The sequence below is a fragment of the Felis catus genome, chromosome D1 (genome assembly GCF_018350175.1).
Source record: "Felis catus isolate Fca126 chromosome D1, F.catus_Fca126_mat1.0, whole genome shotgun sequence".
Classification (NCBI taxonomy): Eukaryota; Metazoa; Chordata; class Mammalia; order Carnivora; family Felidae; genus Felis; species Felis catus.
In genome coordinates, this window is record NC_058377.1 from 17,635,900 (window position 1) to 17,655,543 (window position 19,644).

The 19,644-nt window shown below is 49.0% G+C and overlaps 1 protein-coding gene across 2 annotated transcripts in view; it reads left to right on the forward strand.

Moving 5' to 3' along the window:
- The window catches only part of POU2F3 (POU class 2 homeobox 3), a 79,629-nt gene that overhangs the window by 44,565 nt on the left and 15,420 nt on the right, over window positions 1–19,644 (forward strand). For both annotated transcript variants that reach the window (XM_019811427.3, XM_045038425.1), the window contains exons 4-6: window positions 14,495–14,599; window positions 15,802–15,904; window positions 18,671–18,753. In XM_019811427.3, the coding sequence (XP_019666986.3) occupies window positions 14,495–14,599; window positions 15,802–15,904; window positions 18,671–18,753 (291 nt within the window). The remainder of the gene's footprint in view (window positions 1–14,494; window positions 14,600–15,801; window positions 15,905–18,670; window positions 18,754–19,644) is intronic.

Sequence of the window (19,644 nt, forward strand, 5' to 3'; positions counted from 1 at the left end):
CCCCTCCACCTTCTGTATCTCAACAGGCTTCTACTGGGAGTGGGTCTGCCCCCCCCGACCAGACTGTGAAATAATTGAGGAGAGGGTCTGTGGTTTATTTATTACAGTAGAGGCGTGTAATAGAGTAGACACTCAGTACATGTTTCCTAAATAAATGGATTGAGAGATAGTTGGCATGAGCCCATCCGCCCACCCACCCGTCCCTCTGCCCTGGGTGTCGTGAACTCCCATCTCTCTGCTTTCGGGGGCCTACTTCCCTTCGTGCTGCTCTGCTCCTGGTGTCTTTTTCTCAGCAAGTGATCCACACAATCTCACACCTTACCCCAGGAAGGTGAGCTTGTTGGGTTTATGCAAATAGAGTATGTCATGGGCTCCATCCAGTCTGCTCCGGTAAATATTTCCCAACTCCGCAGTTTGCTGGCCAGCGCTGGGAGCTGTTGGCTGAGGCTCAGTGGTTGCTGGGGTGCTAGGGGCCACCCTTCGGGGACCCAGGGTCTGCAGAGAGGACTCTGACCGACCCAGTGTTTTAAACTCTTTGAGCTAAGCTAGTAACCCAAGCCAGAACGGGCCCCTTAACAAATGCCCCTTGGTGGGTTATGTGGCTCTCCTGGGACTGCCCTCTCCTGGCCGTTTAACGGAAACAGTGGGAGCTGGGAATATCCAATGACACCTGATGTCACTGTGACTATTTTTCATCAACCGTGGAGACAAGTTTGGGTTGAATCTCTCTATCTGGAGTGAGTCAGAGACATACAGACTCTCAGGGCGAAAAGATCCCTCAGGTCAAAGGTCCCCTGTTCCCAGAAGGGCGCCACAGACCTCTGCTATCTGGCACAAAGGCTTTTTCTTCCTCCCTTCCATCTTGCGTGTCAATACTCTGGCTTATTCGTAATATAACATCTTAGGACTAAGCTTTCACTGTCTGCAGTGACATTTTAAATGAAAAAACAGAGCAAATTTTTATAAAGCCAGATATATTCAGTTTTTACCATCTGAGCTTTTGTGCGCGCGTGCGTGCGTGTGTTAAAATATTAATTGTATGTGATGAAATGGTCTCACACCCCTGTCAGATGGCCCTTGCCCCCACATCTGTGCCAAAGCTCGCTCAGGGCTTTTGGCCTCGCTACCCAAAATACAGCCTACTCCAGGGTCAGTGGTTGTACTGTTAGGCCACTTTTTCTCCTGTTGGACCCCGATCAATGTCCCCATGGTCACCATCTCTAGGAGTTGTCACTCTGCCTGCCTTAGCTCCAGGGCCTGAGTCCTTCTCCTCCACCTGACAGCCCTTCAATATTTGAGAAGAGCTATCACCCCAAAACCTTCCCCTTTACATGTAGACATTTGGAATTCCCCGGATGATTCCACACATCAGGTTCTCGACTGCTTTACTTAAAGCAACGACACGCAGAATACATGAATACCTCTGGTAGGAAAAAAAATTTAATAGTAGAGATAAAAAGGAAGACTTTGGATCCCTGTCCCTCTCAGCCCTCCTCCCAGAGGTAAATCCTGTTTTCACTGTGGTGTGTAAATGTCTAGAAGACTTTTCTTCCTGCACATGTGCGGACATGGGTACAAATGCAAATGTCCAAATGTTTGTGGGTTTTGAAAATTCACACGCATGTACGTCTATGTGTATAAATTATGCTGTGTGTATTCTTCTGCAACTTTCTCTTTAAATTAAAAAATAGGATTTACAGGGTCATCTAGGTGGCTCAGTCGGTTGAGCATCTGACTTTGGCTCAGGTCATGATCTCCTGGTTCACAGGTTCAAGCCCCGTGTCCGGCTCTGTGCTGACCTCTCGGAGCCCGGAGCCTGCTTCGGATTCTGTGTCTGCCTCTCTCTCTGCCCCTCCCCCGCTCATGCTCTGTCTCTCTCTCTTGAAAATAAATAAGCATTAAAACTTTTTAAAAAATAGGATATATAGGTTGTTTCATGGCAGATAGTTGTATGACTTTTGTTGACGACCATGTAACATTCTATGGTTTCAGTGTAATTTTATTTGCTTACCACCCTGTCGATGGACATTAGGTTGTTTCAAGTACTTCTTTTTACGGTGTTCTGATGACCTCTTTGAACTCATTTGTGCCTCAATACTTTGATACACATATATTTCAGTCTACCGATCACCCTCTTTAAGTATAATATCCACAGGTGGACGACGTTCAATTATCAGATGACATCCGGTTAGGCCAGAGCACAGTGGGATCATTTGTGCGTTCACTGATCCATTTACTCATTCAACAGATGTGTATCGAGGAGGTACTGTGTCTGTGTTGTGCCCTGATTGCAGTCATTCACAGCCCAGATGAGACAGTAGTAGGCCTGTCTTCATGGAACTTATATGGTCAAATAGGGGAAGCTTCCTTGATGCTCTACTTCCATTCGTGCCGCCGAGCCTCCAGATTTTTTAAGAAGATAATTCTATCACACTGTCAACTTGCATGCTCTTAGAATTCATTAATGTCTCTCGAGTATTTTTAAATGTTAAATGTTGCCTCAACTTGTACATTTAAGTTTCATATTCTAAGTAAACGATTGTGACATTTGCTCCCTATGTTTTATCTTATTCCTTTCTTCCCTTCCTTCCATATTTTCAAGCTTTCAAAAAAAAAAAAATTGACATCTTTGGGCAAAGTACTAGGTAGTCCTGTTCCTCACACGGAGATTTATGAAGTACGCGTGCTGTATCTTCATCCAATTTACTGATAACATTAGACTGGCCACACGCAGAGTCCTACGACATGTCGCCGGAGACCTCCCACCTGGATGACGGTGACGTGTTAATTAATCCTATCTCAACCCATGTGACCCCATCTTGACCTCCAGAGACAATACATACATACATACATGCATACGCGTATACGAGCGCACATACGTGTATGCTCAGGCCTACTATGTCTCATCTGTGCTGGGAATGGCTGCAATCAGGGCACAACACAGCCATAGTACCTGCTCGATACACATCTGTTGATGGAGTAAATGGATCAGTGAACGCACAAATGATCCCACTGTGCTCTGGCCTAACTGGATGTCATCTGATAATTGAACGTTGTCCACCTGCGGATATTATACTTAAAGAGGGTGATGGGTAGACTGAAATATATGTTTTATCAAAGTGCGTGCATACATGTACTGTACGCACGCATACAATAATTATAGCATTTGCCGGATCCTTATTTCTAGGAACCCTGTATGAAAGGAAATCAGCCTGGTGTGGTGTGACTTTTCAAGTCCGTGTGATACAGTGGAGAGAGAGTTGATTCTGGATCCGCTCAGAACCAGGTGGTATTCTGCCACTTCCTAGGTGTACGATCTTCGGGAAATCATTTGACTTCTCTGAGACCCAGTGTCCTGTGTTCTAGGATTGTTGAAAGTGTTCACGCATTCACTCCCCGTAGATCTAATAAGCACCTACGAAATGACAGGCGTCGTGCTCTGGCAGCAAGCAAGTAGGTCTCCCAGGTAATAAATGAACAACAGTCATTACCGTCATATTGTTTTGGTGACCAGAGCAAGGAGAGCCTTCCTTGGAATGTTTCATAGATATTTTAGCCCTAGCCCTTGAGATCTGAGTAAGAATCAGAGATTATTTCCCTTTTATAGGTAGGGAAACAGATACATGATTAGAGAATCCTCTGACTCAGGTTCACACAGCCTTTTCATAACCAATTTGGTAACTGCTCCCAGCCCTAGACAATTGAGTTTACACTGTCAATTACAGTGGTTTGAACAACCATCATGCCGAGAGCCCTATCCCAGGCTAAGAAGGGTAATAGGAGAGCTATGTACTCAATAGAAATTGAACCAAAGGGTGAGCCCAATGTAAAAGGGAGCTACCCAGACCTACTGTAGTGCCTCACTTATCCAGGGAGCCCGAAGCCTCACCCATTTAGAACCCAACTAAGAATAAGGAAGCAAAATGAGACCTCGTACCAAGCCCTTTCTCAGGGCCTTAAAGTTTTATTTTAGAAACAATTGTAATGTGTTTAATGATCTGGTGTTTCCATCCCTTCGCAAATAAGAACTGCAAATTTGAGCTGGTAGAGGGGGCTGCTAAAAGCAAGCATACCAACAGTAGCAGATAAAAACCTGGTGGGAGAAAGGAGTTTAAAAACCTGGAAAAAAATAGACCTGCAAAGGAAGGAAAGAAAGAAAAGAGAAGAGAAGAGAAGAGAAGAGAAGAGAAGAGAAGAGAAGAGAAGAGAAGAAAAAGGAAGGAAGGAAGGAAGGAAGGAAGGAAGGAAGGAAGGAAGGAAGGAAGGAAGGGAAAGAAAGAAAAAGAAAAGAAAAAGAGAAAGAAAGAAAAGAAAAGAAAAAGAGAAAAAGAAAAAGAAAAAAGCAACTAGGGACTATTTAGTGCTGCAGCCAACAGAGGCCAAACACTTGCTACCCCCAAGGGCATGATTGCTTTTAAGAGGAGTTCACAGTTACGACTTGAGTCATTGACTAAATTATCTTTCAAGTACTCTTTAAGGGAGAGTAGAGATATATACATTACCTTTTAGTAAGATCTCTAGTCAAAATGAAACCAATATATCTCTATCCCAAGCTGCAATAAAAGTCTTTGGAGCTGCAAGGGATAGGTTTTGGGACTGAAAATTCTGCTTATCTGGAGGGAGGATATCCTAGGGATTTTAAAGATGTGTGGAATTTTTGTTTTTAAGTTTAGTTACTTAATTTGAGAGACAGTGCAAGCAGGGGAAGGGCAGACAGAGAGGAAGAGAGAGGTGAGTCACCAGCAGACTCTACGCTATCAGCACAGAGCCCGATGCAGGGCTCGAGCCCACAAACTGTGAGATCATGACCTGAGCCAAGATCAAGAGTCGGAAGCTTAACCGACTGAGCCACCCAGGCGCCCCAAGATGTGTTGAATTTTAAAGCAGAGGACTCGGGTTCAGACCCTGGGCCTCCTGCTAGCCAGCTATGTATTTGGGGAAAACCTACCTCTCATGAACTTTGTTTTCTTCAACTATAGAATGGAAAGACCATCACCTACCTCTTCATCTTATGGGGATATTCTGAAACTCAACCAAAATTGTATGCTTGAAAGTGCTTTGTAAACTGTAGAACATCACAGAAAGTTCTAAGGTCTGTAGGCCACATCCTAGGTGTTGCCTGCTGGTATAGACAGTGACTCAAGAAGTGGGGAGAGAAGGAGATTGGGTTATTTTTGCTATTATTATTTTTAGCTATTGTTATTGCTAAACATGCACGTGTGCACACACACGCACATACAGCAATATCTGTATGTATGTTTATTAACATCGTGTGCCCCTTAACTTCTCAAGAGTCCCTCTGCCCAGGAAAAAGAAGGAACCCTACAACTAACTTTAACACCTCGTAAGCTAAAAAGTTCTATACGGATATGTGACATTTTGAGTGCTTACTGTTTTTAACCTTTCTTTTTTTTTCTAAGTTTATTTTTGAGAGAGAGAAAGAGACCGACAGAGTGCGAGCGGGGGAGAGGGAGAGAGAGGGAGACACAGAATCCGAAGCAGGCTCCAGGCTCAGGGCTGTCATCACAGGGCCCGACGTGGGGCTCAAACTCCGGAACCAGGAGATCATGACCTGAGACGAAGTCAGACGCGTAACCGATTGAGCCGCCCGGGCGCTCTTTAATCTGTTTTGTTTTTTTTTTTTTCATTTAAAATTCATAATTAGCTTTTAAAAAATTAAACATTGCCGAACTGTGCACGCCTTCTGGAAACCCAAACCCTCTCCGCTCCGGCTATTGTGAGCAGTTGGGGTTGACCGTGGCCTTTCAGATACCCGTCTGGGGTCGCTCTTTGAGGCCCGCAGGCGTTCACCAGGGGATTCCTGAAATAAACAGCCCTTTGTTACAAAGGATAAAGCTTCAAGGGTGGAAATATATGTTCTGTCCTAAAGTCTCTCCGTTTTGTCTCCTCTGCCTCGTCCTTATTGGTTTGGCCTTGGGCGCATGTATCCCTATCAGCTCTTACCTGGACTGTTGCCATCAATAGCTTCTTAATCAGCGGCCCTGCTTGCGGTTTACCCACTTCAGACCCGTATCCCACACCGCCGTCGGCGTAACTGAGCTGAGCAAAAGTCTCTCCGTGCTATTCCCCTTTCCTCTGGTGACCCTTTGCCCCCAGAGTCCGTCGAAACTCCTCTGCACGGTGTGCGGGGCTGCCAGGGGGCCCTGGCTGCTCGTCCAGGCCTTCCCCTCCGCACCCCCAGGCGGCAGCAACATCGCTGGACTGCTGGTTGCTCTCGTCCTCTGCAACTTGGGACGAGCCGTTCCCACTTCCTGACATGCCCTTCCGTGCCTTCCCTTGGGGAGCCCCCTTCCCCGTTCAGGGCTGCTCAGAAGGACTTTTCTTCTGGGGGGCTCTCCTCACCTCGCTCCCCTTCCTCTGGCCGTGCTGTGCCCTGCCACGGTGAGTCACAATCTTTCCGTGCCACCACGACGCGTGCTTGTGATTGCTGTAAGCATTGCGTGGTTGCTGTTTACTTTTCGTGTCCTGTGTCCTGATTAACCCGGCAGGCCCCCGTTCATCTTCGTGCCTCTAGTTCCCCCTTGGTATACAGTAGGTGCATACTAAATTCTCGTTGAACTAAACTGACCTGGGAAGGGGACCTTTATGGGACAGGAAACCTCTGTGTTTCAAGCATGCCGCGTGGAAGACCAGCTACTCCATGTTGTCAGAGCAGACCCAGTGTTGGAAGGCCACGAGGGGTGCCTCAGTTTATCTGGAGTTCCACAGCAGTTCAAGACACGAGGCCCTCGGTCTTGCTAGAACACTGTTCTCAAAGGTAAAAATCACCAGGGCGACTGGGTGGCTCAGTCAGTTGAGCGTCTGACTCTTGGTTTTGGCTCAGGTCATGATCTCACCATTCGTGAGTTCTAGCCCCGTGTGGGACCCTGGGCACTGACCTCGAAGCCTGCTTGGGATTCTCTCTCTCCCCCACTCCCTCTCTGCCCCTCCCCTGCTCATGCTCTCTCTGTCTCACTCAAAATAAATAAACAAACTTAAAAAAATAATAAAAGGTAAAAATTACCAGGGAAACCCATTGACTTACACTGGTAACCCATGCTCCAACTTTCAGGGGCAGGCTTCCAGGTCACAGGCAGTCACCCAGGAAATGCCAAGGAGAATCCCTTTCAGACTTGTTGCAAACTTTACGTTCCAAAGCTATGTAAGCCCCACATGCACATAAAAGTCCCAGGCCACCCTTATGAAAATGTTTACACCAACCACGTACCAATGTGAAAACAACATGGAACTTAGAGGAGGTAGGGGTCCACAGGGACATTTTCGGATGGGAAATTCTGGGGGGAGGCCAATGGGGTTGCCTCACTTGGACCAAGTGGTACAGAAGAAGAGGGGGAGGGTCTGGAGGCGAATGACCCAAGTAGAAAGTCACGCTGCGCTCTTCCTGGCTGCATGATGGTGGGCGCGTTCGGTCGGCTCTCCTGATCGTTCCTGCATCTGTAAAAACGTTTGATAAGATTATTGGCCTCGTGGAATTATCATGAAGGATAAATGATGATATATTTGCAAGTGCTTTTGGATCTCTAAAGTGCTACAAAAGTATTATGTTCTCTCTTTCTGGAGCTGATGTTCTTGTTCGCCTACCCCACTTAGCTTCCTGATAATGAGGGAGGGAAATGAGCAAATATCAAGCCCCTGGAGTGAATTCCTGCAGGGGAGAGTCAAGGAAATGCAGAATACTGGGTCCCAAGCCAAGTACTACGTTATCATATCTAGTCAATTGTGCTCTATCTGGACATGAACCTTAGTCTGTGTAGTAATGAAGAACTCTGAATGGGAACTTTTCTTTTGATGAAATCTCATTAGAGCAGTGGGATTAGGGTTGCTACTGAGTTATGACAAGGAAATGTAGGAAACAATATTTTGAGCGATCAAAACACGAGACCGAGCCATGCGGCCGTGCAATGGAATGGACGGAATAGTGTGTGGGGAGTTAGGAGACCTGTCCTCATGGGCCCTGGGTCTCCGGGCCGGGCTTGCCTGCCACTCTAGGTCTGTGGCCCTGAGCAAGTTGGTCTGCCCCTCCTTGGGCTTCAGGAGTCATAGCTGTGAAATGAACGGTTTGGGCCAGGTGCTAGCTGCATTTCCTTCCAGTTCTGATGGGGAAGGAAGGGAACCAACACTTGTTGAATGTCTGCCACGTAGCTGGCACGGTGTGCACCGTGAAGAGTCTATGATTCTGTGAATCCATCACTCGCAGGTGAGACTTAGGTTTACGTAGAACTATGGAGTCACATAGACTTGGACCGGAATCTCATCTCTATTATTTACCTGCAGTCTGACCTCAGGCAGGTTTCTTAATATCTACAAGCCTCAATCTCTTTTGTCATCTGTGAAATGGGGCTGGTGAGACAGTCAGCATACTTTCTGCTCCCAAGTCTGCTCCTGCTCTCTTTCATGCATTATAAATTTCTTAAGTAGATTCCATCTAGTCTCCTTTTCTTCTTTTGTCTAGGCCTAGAGAACCGAATGAAGTAACTTAAAATATTAGATCATGCAACCAGGGGTGCCTGGGTGGCTCAGTCGGCTAAATGCCTGACTCTTGATTTCGGCTCGGGACACGATCTTGACGTTCGTGAGTTCGAGCCCCGCATCGGGCTTCACGCTGTCAGCACGGAGCCTGCTTGGGATTCTCTGTCTCTCTCCCTCTTTGCCCCTCCCCTGCTTGTGCTCTCTCTCTCTCTCTCTCTCAAAATAAATAAATTTAAAAAAAGATCATGCCACTAGTTAGAAGCAGGGATGGGACCAAAAGTCAGAACTCCTGGTTGCTCCTGAGCCTTGCACTTGCTTCCTGGATGTCTTTTTCTTTTTCTTTTTCTTTTCTTTTCTTTTCTTTTCTTTTTCCTTTCTTTTCTTTCCTTTCCTTTCCTTTTTTTTCTTTCTTTCCTCCTTTTTTTTCTTTCTTTTTTTTTCTTTCTTTTCTTTCTTTCTTTCTTTCTTTCTTTCTTTCTTTCTTTCTTTCTTTCTTTCTTTCTTTCTTTCTTTCTTTCTTTCTTTCTTTCTAAATCATCTCCTGCTCTGAAAAGGACAGCAAAGGCCTTCCATGATAGGCAGCCCAGGTGTATGCAGAAGAACCCAGTGTGATGCCAAACTGCATTCACTCACCAGACACTTCCCAAGAATAGCCACTGGGCTCAGGAACCATTTTCAGAGTTTGATTCAGAGAACGTGCTCAGCATTTCTTCCCCCACTGCACCTCCTACCTCCTGCCGTTTCACTTCTTTGGGGGCAGAACAGCTCTCTGTGTGGGCAAATCAAGAGTTGTGCGGAATTCCTCTCAAGACAGTAGTAGCTCTGGGCTCTTCTCTACCAGGTGGCCTACTAGGAGAGCCAGAAGGGTGTGATTCAAAGGGGATCAGGGTCAGAAAAAAGAGAGCCTCCATCAACCCACCAGAAGGGAACATGGTGGGCATCTCGGGAAGGCTTTGAAGGAAGGGAGAGCGTGACATCGTTCAAGTCCTGGCCACCAAGAAACATTTGTGAGGATTCGTCCTCCATAGGGACGCAGCCCCTTCCCAGAGTTTTTAAACTTGAATGCATGGACTTATGTGCCAGAGGGAGAAGAAAACTTTTATAGGCTTAAAATGATGGGGTTTTTCACGCATGTGTCAGCACTAGCAATGCTATGTCTTAAGAACTGAAGCCAAAGCATTAAATAACATGACTGATAAGCTTGTTGCATTTCCAGAGTCGGTGCAAGCCAGAAAAACAAGGATGCCTCTTTGAAAAGGTCCTTTTCAGGAGGTAGCAACCCCAAGTGGCCCCGGCTTCCTGAGGAGCTACTAGTTTATTCAAGGGTCCCCCGTCTCTTCTCTTCCTTTGTCTAGAAGTTTGATGCGGGCAGGGAGAAGATCCCAGTGTCCCTGGGCAAAAGTGCCTCGAAGCTGGTCTGTCATTGCTCTGACTGGAAACCTGGGTGAGGCCATCTCCCCAGGCACTTCCCGGAGGCATCTGAAGGCAGGAGTCTTGGACTCCCAGGGAACAACCAAGAACCACAGAAAGAGGAGAGTTTCCCAAGCGAAAATGCAAGCCAACATCTCCTGGGGGACTTTCAGCCCTGTTCACCTGAGATGAGTTACTTGCCTGCCCCATTCTACCACTGGAAATATATTTTTAGGATCTTTTCATGAGCAACATGTTCGCTGCCAACCCTTTATAGATCAGTTACAAAACAGAAACTCTCCTTACTGCTAGGAGAAGTGTAGAAGGGGGGGGAGAAAGAAAAAAAAAAATCCTGCCTGTAATTGAAGGCAGGTTGGGAGATGTTCATGCTTTGAAATTCTCCTTCTTGTGAAATGTTTATGAAACACTTTCCACAAACGAGTTATGCAACCAGGACAACAGCTTTGATCGTTTTCATCGCCAGTGATCTGTTCATTAGTGTGGGGCTGCTTCCCCGAGAGAGAGAACCATGTGAAAATGTCATGGGTGGGGCTAAGGAGGAGTACCCCAGCACCCTCGTGCCCCATCACATGACCCCAAAACATGGTTCATAAGGAGGTCCGTGGGTCTATCTGGGCCAGAACGCCACCTTTTCCATCACCTACGGTCTGTGCTGTCTCCCACCCCTGGAAAGTTGGTAGTATTGTTTTGTAGAAAGGGAACCGGGGGGAAATCAGAGGGTCATTCCCTTAAGGGACTTGGCCAGTGTCTTGTTATGTAACTTTATCCCCATCTCTAAAACTCTCTGGGCCTCCATGAGATGGGAAGGCAAATACTTGTCCCCACACCCCTGGCTGGGAGTGTGAAGCCGAGTAAGGAACGTATGAAGGCTTCCAGCCCCTCAGAGGGGGCTCTCTCTTCGCGGAATGAGGCTACTGCTTTCTCAAGCAGGTGATGTCAGGGAGTTCATTGGGATTAGAAAAGATAATCACCCATGATGACTTTTTACCTCCCTGGTCACTGCCCAAGACTCAGTGTAATACCTGTACACAGCACAGTGGGTGGAGAAAATCCTGAGCGAACAAACCTTGTCTAACAGATGGACGGGACGGTCAGTGGCTATGACAGGGCCGAGCCCTCTGGGCGGCCCGTGTCCCCAGGGATTAGTCCGTCCCAAGCAGGGCCTGCAGAGATATCCCTTTGCGTGAGAAGAACCACCAAAGGGACTCTGGAGACAGTCTTCATGATTCCAGGCAGGCTGTGGGTTTGATTGGGTTTTCACAAGTACGGGGGAAAGTGGATTTTCGTCCAATTTGCCTCCGGTTCTCACATTAGAAGTCAATGGGATTCCAACAGAAGTCTCTCTATCTCGTCTTCCAGATCCACAGCCAACACCCAGTTGCCTGGAAAGGCTCCAATCTTTTCCATTCGACAGCAGTGAAAGGGATTTTTTTTGATTTGGAAAGGACTTTGTTTCTTAATTTCTTAGTTTCTTCCCCCGTGAACTCTTAAGAGAATTGCCGAAGGAGGCTGTTAAGAGCCGCTAACGTATCTTCCTCCCTTCCTCTCTTTCTGAGACCCACCCACCAAGGCAGAGACTTCTAGAATCTGTCACCGAAAAAGAAATCTCCTTTACTGTCTTTCAACCTGGTTTGTATAGGACTCTCTTCCTTGGGGGGTTACTGTCAGCAGCTCGCACCCATAGGCTGATGAAATATGAGAAATGAAAGAGTGAAACGTTGCCGAAGCAAAAAGTCACAACAATGACACACGGGGCTGTCAGAACGCCCCAGACGAACACCCAGAGGAATTTCCTGCTATCAGTCGCTTCATTTTTAGAACTGGGAGGTCAGCTGTGCCCCTCAACGAGTTTGGAGGGCAATTGATCCGGGAAGCAGATGAAAGGGTGAGTTTTCTTTTATGATGGCGCTGGTTTCTGAAATTAAGTGTTGCAGGAAGACCTGGCAGTGATTCTAACAGATAGCACCCAGGTTGGAGGCAAAGCACATGTTTTCAAGCTCTGTCATAGCTGCACCTTCTTATCTCCATTGCGCATAATGAGTCTATAAAGGAACCCTGCCACTTGCCTCTGAGCTGGAGCCCCGCCAAGCTGCCCGCGGTGGTTCTACCCAGCGTGGCTTTGGCTCCAATTTTCCATGTTCTCCCTCTGTCCCCCTTCCTCCATCCTGCCTCACCTATCCCCGCACTGGGAGAGGGATGCACCGGGGCAGGAGCGGGGGGGGGGGGATCTACAAAGGAGACGTGGCCCCCAAAAGGCTTTGCTTAACTAAAATCTCTTCGAACAAACCTTAAGGGTGGTGGTGGTGGTGGTGGTTTTAAATAAGTAGTTGTATCATCTATTTCTGGTTTTTTAAAAACCTGCTAACAAATGTTTCCCCAGAATCGAGGATGTGAAAACTCTTAATTTCTAGGGGAAGAAAGTAGGACACCAGAGCTTCTTAGACGGAGATGCCAAGCCTGGGTGGGAAGAACCGAGGGACCCTGGGGCAAGCGATTGGGGCCGTCTTGGCAATCCCTCCCGGCTGGCCGTGTCTTTAGAGTTTTCACAAAGTCTCAACCCTCTGCCCCCACTGTCCTACTTCCTGTCTCTCTCCCTTCCTCTTCTCTGCTTCCAGTGCCCCAGAATAAGTCTCCTTAGGTGAGAGAAGAGAGGAATGATTTGTAAAGACTGTCCCTGAAAGAAGCATCCTCTTCCCAACTTTGGTGGCACCAGCCCTTGTTGGTGCCCTTTTAGGTCTGCTTTAGAACACCGCAGCAACCTGGGCTAGCCAAGTCTGCCAAACGCACTATGGAACTGGAACTTGTGATTCCATTTTAGGACTGGAAGAGAGAAGAATCCCATAGAATCATCAAACAGATGGAGAAACTGAGTCTCGTACAGGCTAAAAGATTGCTCAGGGTTACGTAGTAAGTTCAAGTCGGGGTGAGGACTTAGACACAAGGTCTAGCTCCCTGTTCAACGTTTTCCTGACTGTATCCCCCTGGAGTCTATGGAGAAATGGGCTCTGTTTGTGTCTTTTAGGTAATTAACTTGCATTAATTCCCATTATGTGCAAGGTACCATATTTAGGACATTAGCTCTTTCCTCGGTCTCTGATATCACTCAGTAGGATCTGCCTAGCTCATCAACCAAAGGGAGTTCTTTCTTTAGTGATCTAAAGATTCATTTCACAACAATGAAGCATAAATATAGCCATTGGTCTGAACGTTTTACTTGGATTAAGTTAATACAGGAGTGATTCCAGGATGTCTGTGACATCCCCAGTGTAGACCAAGAAAATGGTTTAAGCCAGGACGTCTATGGCCAAGAATTTCCATCAGAGGGTCTCCCTAATGTCTCCCTAATGTCTAGATCCTATGCTCTTTGTCATATTATATGAATTCAGAGTCACTTGGCTCCCCCTGCCCCAGTGGACTTCCTGAAAAGCCGCAAGAGTATAGTTCTCTGGATGGGCCCAAATAGTGCACCCATCCAGCCCTGCCCTTGGACACCCGAGAGCCCCACAGGTGGGTGATTGGTGCTGTCATCCAAGACAGCACTGGGTGAGACAGCACTAGCCTCTCTCACTGGAGAGAGGCTAGAGAGGTTTTAGAAGCCATCACAGCCCCCTTGGGCTGCCCCTGCAGTAGTGACTATGAGGGAGACGTGTCCCCACCTGTAGGGAGACCAGCAAAGACTATCATCAGAGCCGCATGGGTGCAGAGGGCTGACTGCAGAGGCAGCTCACCACGCAGAAGATAGATAACTGTGGAAAACAAGGGGAAGAGAGAGGGGAAGCTGGCTCCCAGACTTTGGGATTTTGTGGACCAGGAAAATAAACAAACAGTATGGGGAAGACTGGTAAAGGGTTGCCTTTTTTTTTTTTTCCACTTTGCAAGGTGGGGAGTTTTTAAAATACCATTTAGAAAATGTTTTTTTTATGTCTATTTAGTTTTGAGAGAGAGAGAGAGAAAGAGAAACAGCATGAGCGGGGGGAGGGGGGCAGAGAAGGAGGGAGACACAGAACCCGAACCAGGCTCCAGGCTGTGAGCTGTCAGCACAGAGCCCGACACGGGGCTCAAACCACAAGTGGTGAGTTGAAGTTGGTCGCTTAACCCACTGAGCCATCCAGATGCCCCTTAAAGTACCATTTAGAATCAGCATCATGTCACAAAAGAAATTCTAACCTCTCCCCCCAAGAAAAAAGGAAGAACGCCATCTCCAAATTTAAAAGAAATGTTTCAAGTCCCTGCAATATCCTTCTTTTTTTCCCGTTTCAACGAGGAAGCGCGTAAACTGCACCGTGGGCCTGCACAGCCCACAGAATGTGCTGAGGAACCATGGATCTCCGTGAACCCCCCTCCTGCAGACTCTGACTCCAGAGTGCCATTTCCCTGTCTCTTACGGCTGCCCTGGGCTGAGGTACACACACAGGCAGGCACACCAAGCCCCAGCCCTGTAGGTACTGTAGGCACGGACCTAGCTCCTTACTCTCGGGGCTGGTCACTAATCCACCTTGACCTTCTCTACGTTTCTGCTTCTGCCCGCCTGGGGAGGCCCCGCACTGATGCTCTCCTGCCTCCACTTACACAGATTAAAACTGAGGACCTCAGTGACTCCTTGCAGCAGACCCTCTCGCATCGGCCATGTCACCTGAGTCAAGGACCTGCCATGATGTCTGGAAACCAAATGTCTGGGGTAAATGCCAGCCTGATGCCGGGGAGCCCTGATAGTATCAGTGGGCCGGGGAGTTGAAGTCGAGCATTCTCCACAATGCTTGACCTCTAGACCTGGCTCTCGGTGAATTCGTGGTCCGAAAAGCCCCCTGTAGGGAGTGTGACCGAGGGATTCAGGCCTGGGGTGGAGGTGGGAGTCCATAGGGGAAGCCCGGCTGCCTCTACCTGTCTGGGACCAAAAGGAGCCGGCCTGGCCAGAACAATGGACCTAGCGGCTGTGGAGCTGGCCCCCATTTCAGGGGGCCCTATTGCGACAACCATGGCTACAGATATAGAGCATTTCTGTCTCCAGTGAGCCCACTCTCCTCCCTCGAGGTTTTGCACCAAAGCCAAAGTAGAACAGAGTGTCGTGCGGGGAAGAGGAGGCACCCTGAAACAGTAACAGCAAACGTCAGAGAGGGCGGATGTCCATGTGGCGAGCCCCTCTCTTGGTCTGGATCACCTGGGGAAGAAATGCCACCCCTTCCCTGGAAATACTTAAGACCGGAACGTGTGCCCGTTCCTTCACTTCCTCATTCAGCAGGGGTTTACCACCTCTTCGTGTACAGACCTAAGCACAGCCCTCGGGGGGCACAGAGCCCTGAGGATCTCGATCCCCCACGTATCGGAACTGCTGTCTCCCTTTTGAGGGCTGGTGGGAGGAGCCCAGGGGCAGTGGCCTTTCTGCTTCATCAGATCGGTTGTGTTAAGAAATAATAACTTGTCCTCCTTCCAGGAAAGGCTCAGGCCCAGGAAATGGCCAAGACGTGGCTTTTAGTACAGTCGAGTGGCATGAGATTAAAGAAACAGAGTCAGACGATCGGGATTTCATGTCATTTCTAGGGTAAACCTCTGAGAGCCGGGTAACACTGAGCCTGTGCCTTCAACGTTTACCGTCTACTTGGGAGACAAGACTGACACGCACGAAAGTTAAATAACAAGGCAAAGTTTAAGTACACTAGGCTGAGAGGCACTGCTTGGCTGAGTGCAGGAGCTGTAACAATGCCAGCATTAATGGAATCGCTACTACGTGCCAGGCACTTGGGCTACACAGAGGCATAAGGCAGGGTCACTGCCAACAAACTCTCAGAGTCTGGAGCCCCACGGGACAGATGGGCAGCAGGCAGATGGAGCCGGCACCCCCAGCGTGTAAATTCGGCGATTTATGTGTCTCCCCATGTGCAGGACATGACCTCCCTCCATCCGCTCCAGCAGCTCGTGCTGGTTCCTGGCCACCTCCAGTCCGTATCCCAGTTCCTGCTATCCCAGACCCAATCTGGGCAACAAGGTAAGAACTCGGGCGTTTTCCACATCGATCAAGTCCAGCAAAGTGCTGCTGCGGCTTGCTGGATAAAGGAGCCCAAGTGTGGGGCATGGGTGAGTGGCTCACTCCTCTGGCATTGAGACCCGAGGAAGGGAGCCTGGCATTGCCCCCGCCAGGCTGAGAGTCCTCGGCTTTTCCCTCTCATCTTCCTCAACTTCACGGCCAGTAGAGACTGAGGTGCAAGGTGGCAAGGAGCTGGGGGCGGAGGGGAGCACAGGAAGGAAGAGCTCCTTGGGACATGCAGTGCAGACAAGTCCCAGTTCCTTGGAAATCTTTCAGGACTGATTCAGACTTTCACCTCCTGGAAGCCGGCCTTGACTCTGCTTGGGTAGAGCAGCAGCGCCACCCTCAGGCGGGAGAAGGGGTTTTCAGGTTTTCTTTGGCACGGAAATTACTACCAGAGACTGGCTCCTGGGCCAAGAGCAAACAGATTAGAATATTCATGATAATAGCTGGTATTTCTTGGACGTGATTTGCCAGGAGCCCTGATGAGTGATTTTCCTGGCATTTTTCAAAATAACCTTGTGTGGTAGATAGTCATAGTGTGTCTCTGGCGACATAAGAAAAGTCCGGAAGTTTGCCCGAAACCTGTGTTCCTGGCCATTGACCTGCACTGCCTGCCCACCACCCCCCTCTCTCTGGTCTCCACTGACTAGGGCCAAAGTGATAGAGGAAGTAGGAGTTTGCCACCTGTGTACAAATCCCAGGTAGAGGCTTTGGAAACCCAGAATCCAAACAACGTGCAACTCTGCCTTCCATCCCTAACACCTGCCTAAATTACAGTCCCTACCCCTAGGTTCTGAGGCATCTCAGAGTATTTTTATGATGATGACTGAGAACATACTTGAGCCTTTAAGTACTTATTTTAGCTAAACAACATATATCACATTCCTAGGTAACAGCTAATTCCCTTCTGTTTTAAAAGATAGTGACGTGAGGGGCACCTGGATGGCTCAGTCGGTTAAGTGTCCGACTTCGGCCTAGGTCACCATCTTCTTGTTCCTGAGTTCAAGCCCTGCGTCGAGCTCTGTGCTGACAGCTAGGAGCCTGGAGCCTGCTTCAGATTCTCTCTCGCTCTCTCTCTCTCCCTCCCTCCCTCCCTCTCTGCCCCCTCCCACTTGCGCTTTGTGTCTCAAAAAATATAAACATTAGAAAAAATTTTTATTTTTTTTATTTCATTTTTTATTTTTTTAACGTTTATTTATTTTTGAGACAGAGAGAGACAGAGCATGAACGGGGGAGGGTCAGAGAGAGAGAAAGACACGAATCTGAAACAGGCTCCAGGCTCTGAGCGGTCAGCACAGAGCCTGATGCGGGGCTCGAACTCACAGACCGCGAGATCATGCCCTGAGCCGAAGTCGGAGGCTTAACCGACTGAGCCACCCAGGCGCCCCTAGAAAAAAAATTTCAAAGACAGTGATGTGAAAATGGCCCAGAGGTAGACATATGACCAGTGAGGTCAGTGTATGATGCAGGGCAAAATAAACAAACAAAAAATTTTCTGAAGGCAGAAAACTCATTGGTTAAAAAAAATTCTTTTTTTTTTTTTTTAAATCACTTACTGGCTGTGTGTCCTTGGGAAACGTCACCTAACCTCTCTGAATAAAAACGGAGCAAAATAAAATAAAATGGAAAAACAGTAAGAAATAGAAAAATAGTAAAATTCTACCTCACGAGGTTATTGAGGGCTATTCCAAATAATGCATATAAAAAGGCTTCGTGTATTTCAAAACGCAGTATAAATGTTAGATTACTATTAGCATTTAAGCTTCTGACTCCTGGCTCGGAGCTCCTTATGAGAGATTTTTGTTTACTTTAATAAGGAAAAATTAAGCCCTGACTTTTATAGACTGAGGAGCGTAAAGGTCAGCTTCCACGGATGCCGTACATCAGTGACCTGGAGCCTCTTAGGGACCCCAGAGACCCCAAGGTTCTGGTCTGTGCTGAGTGGTTGCAGTGACCCGGCCCATTGTTCTGGTAGCTCAATGGCTTCATTCCCGCAGCGGCAGTGAGAGCTCCTGGCTGAGGACCTTCCTAGAGGGAGGCCACTCTCATGACCACCAGTCAGGCAGAGCCCTTCTTGGGCCGTTTTCCTGGAGAGGGAAGGAGAAAGCGGTCGTCAGTACGACGAGCAGGTGGAGGCCATACCACCAGACAGAGTTTCCAGAGGCTTGGCCCCTGGTCTTCCCCTTCTCTCTCAGCTCTTCCTCCCAAGTAGAAAACATCCTCGTTCTGCCAAGAGCCTCTGGCCAGCCATGTGCCGCCTTTTGGGGCTCTCTGGCCCCATCTATGTGGCCTGGCATATTTGCAGATTTGCCCAGGTATTTGTGGCTGTCTGCAGGCAAAATGGAGCTCCCCGGCCCCTCCGTTCTAGCTGCTTTTCCTTCCCTGTTGGATTTCTTCAGCCTGCTTAGCAGCTCCCAGAGCAGGCTGGCCTCGACCTCCTTAGCCCGTGCAGCACCATTCCAGGCAGGCGGGCGGGCAAGCCGGAGGACTGGTTTGCGGATGGCTGTTTACCTGCTTATCCGTGTCTCGTTCGCCTCCACCTGCGTGTGGCAATGCCTGGCAGTCCCGTGGGGGCCCTTTGCACAGGGCTCGGGGTGGGTTGAGGGACCTGACGAGGTAGCAGGGGGTGGGGACGGTTATCTCGGTCCCGAAGCTGTGGAGCGTGTCCTTCAGACGGCCTGGATTTTATTTTGTGTGTTCCTTTGTCCCTCCCCTTCCACTCAGGTCTGCAGCCAAATCTTCTCCCCTTTCCGCAGCAACAGAGCTCTCTCCTCCTCCCGCAGACCGGGCCTGGCCTGGCGTCCCAGGTAAACAACCACATTCTTCCTGCCTCCCCCTGAGAATGCCTCAGCTCTGGACAGAGCTGCTCACCGGTGTTCCCCCACCCCCTCGATGCTGCACTTACACCTCTGGGAAGAGGGGCTAGCGAGGGATTATCCCTGTTCACACACGAGGAATCCAAGCCACGGCCGGGAGAAACGATCCAACCAGCATCGCCAACAGCCCCAGGACTGGAGCCCAGAGATCTCAGCTCCCAGGCCGTCCCGCTCAGCAGCGCGGGTCCTCCACACCAGCCCTGGTTTCGCTCACTCCTCTTAGGACCATCCAGGTCCTAAGGAGGGCTGACTTTCAGGGATGCCACGGCGACCGCCAGCCCTGCCCGGGTCCTCTCAAGCCCCAAGGAGGAGACCAGAGTCCCCACCAGGCCACAGTCTCTCACCTCTGGGTCCCTGTCAAGACCCACTATCCTCGACCACCTCCTGCAGTGAACTTGTGCGGGTCAGGAGGTCCGAGACCGGCGCGAGGGGCTGTTAACAGAGCTGCTGTGTTGCCACACGGTACCTGTTTGCCAATTACAAGGAGGCACCTCTTCCTCTGGCCGGACGTGGCCTCATTCTAGGTGTGTGGCTAAGAGCAGCAGGAGCTGTCTGGTATGTGCCTCTCCTCCCCTCATCTGGGTGCCCCCGTGCACAGCTGCAGGAGATGGCTCTGCAGAGACAGATTACAGGGCCCCACTGGCCCTTCTGTGCTCGAAGATCCCCACGGATCACTAAGGGCCCTGACTCTAGAGGGCTAGAGTGTCCACTGAAGACATCAGGAAGGGGAGAGGGTGCCATCTAGTGGCTAATAGGAAGGGGGCCACTGGAATCCTAAACTCACTCTCTCCTGGGGACTCGGAATGTCATCATAGACTTACA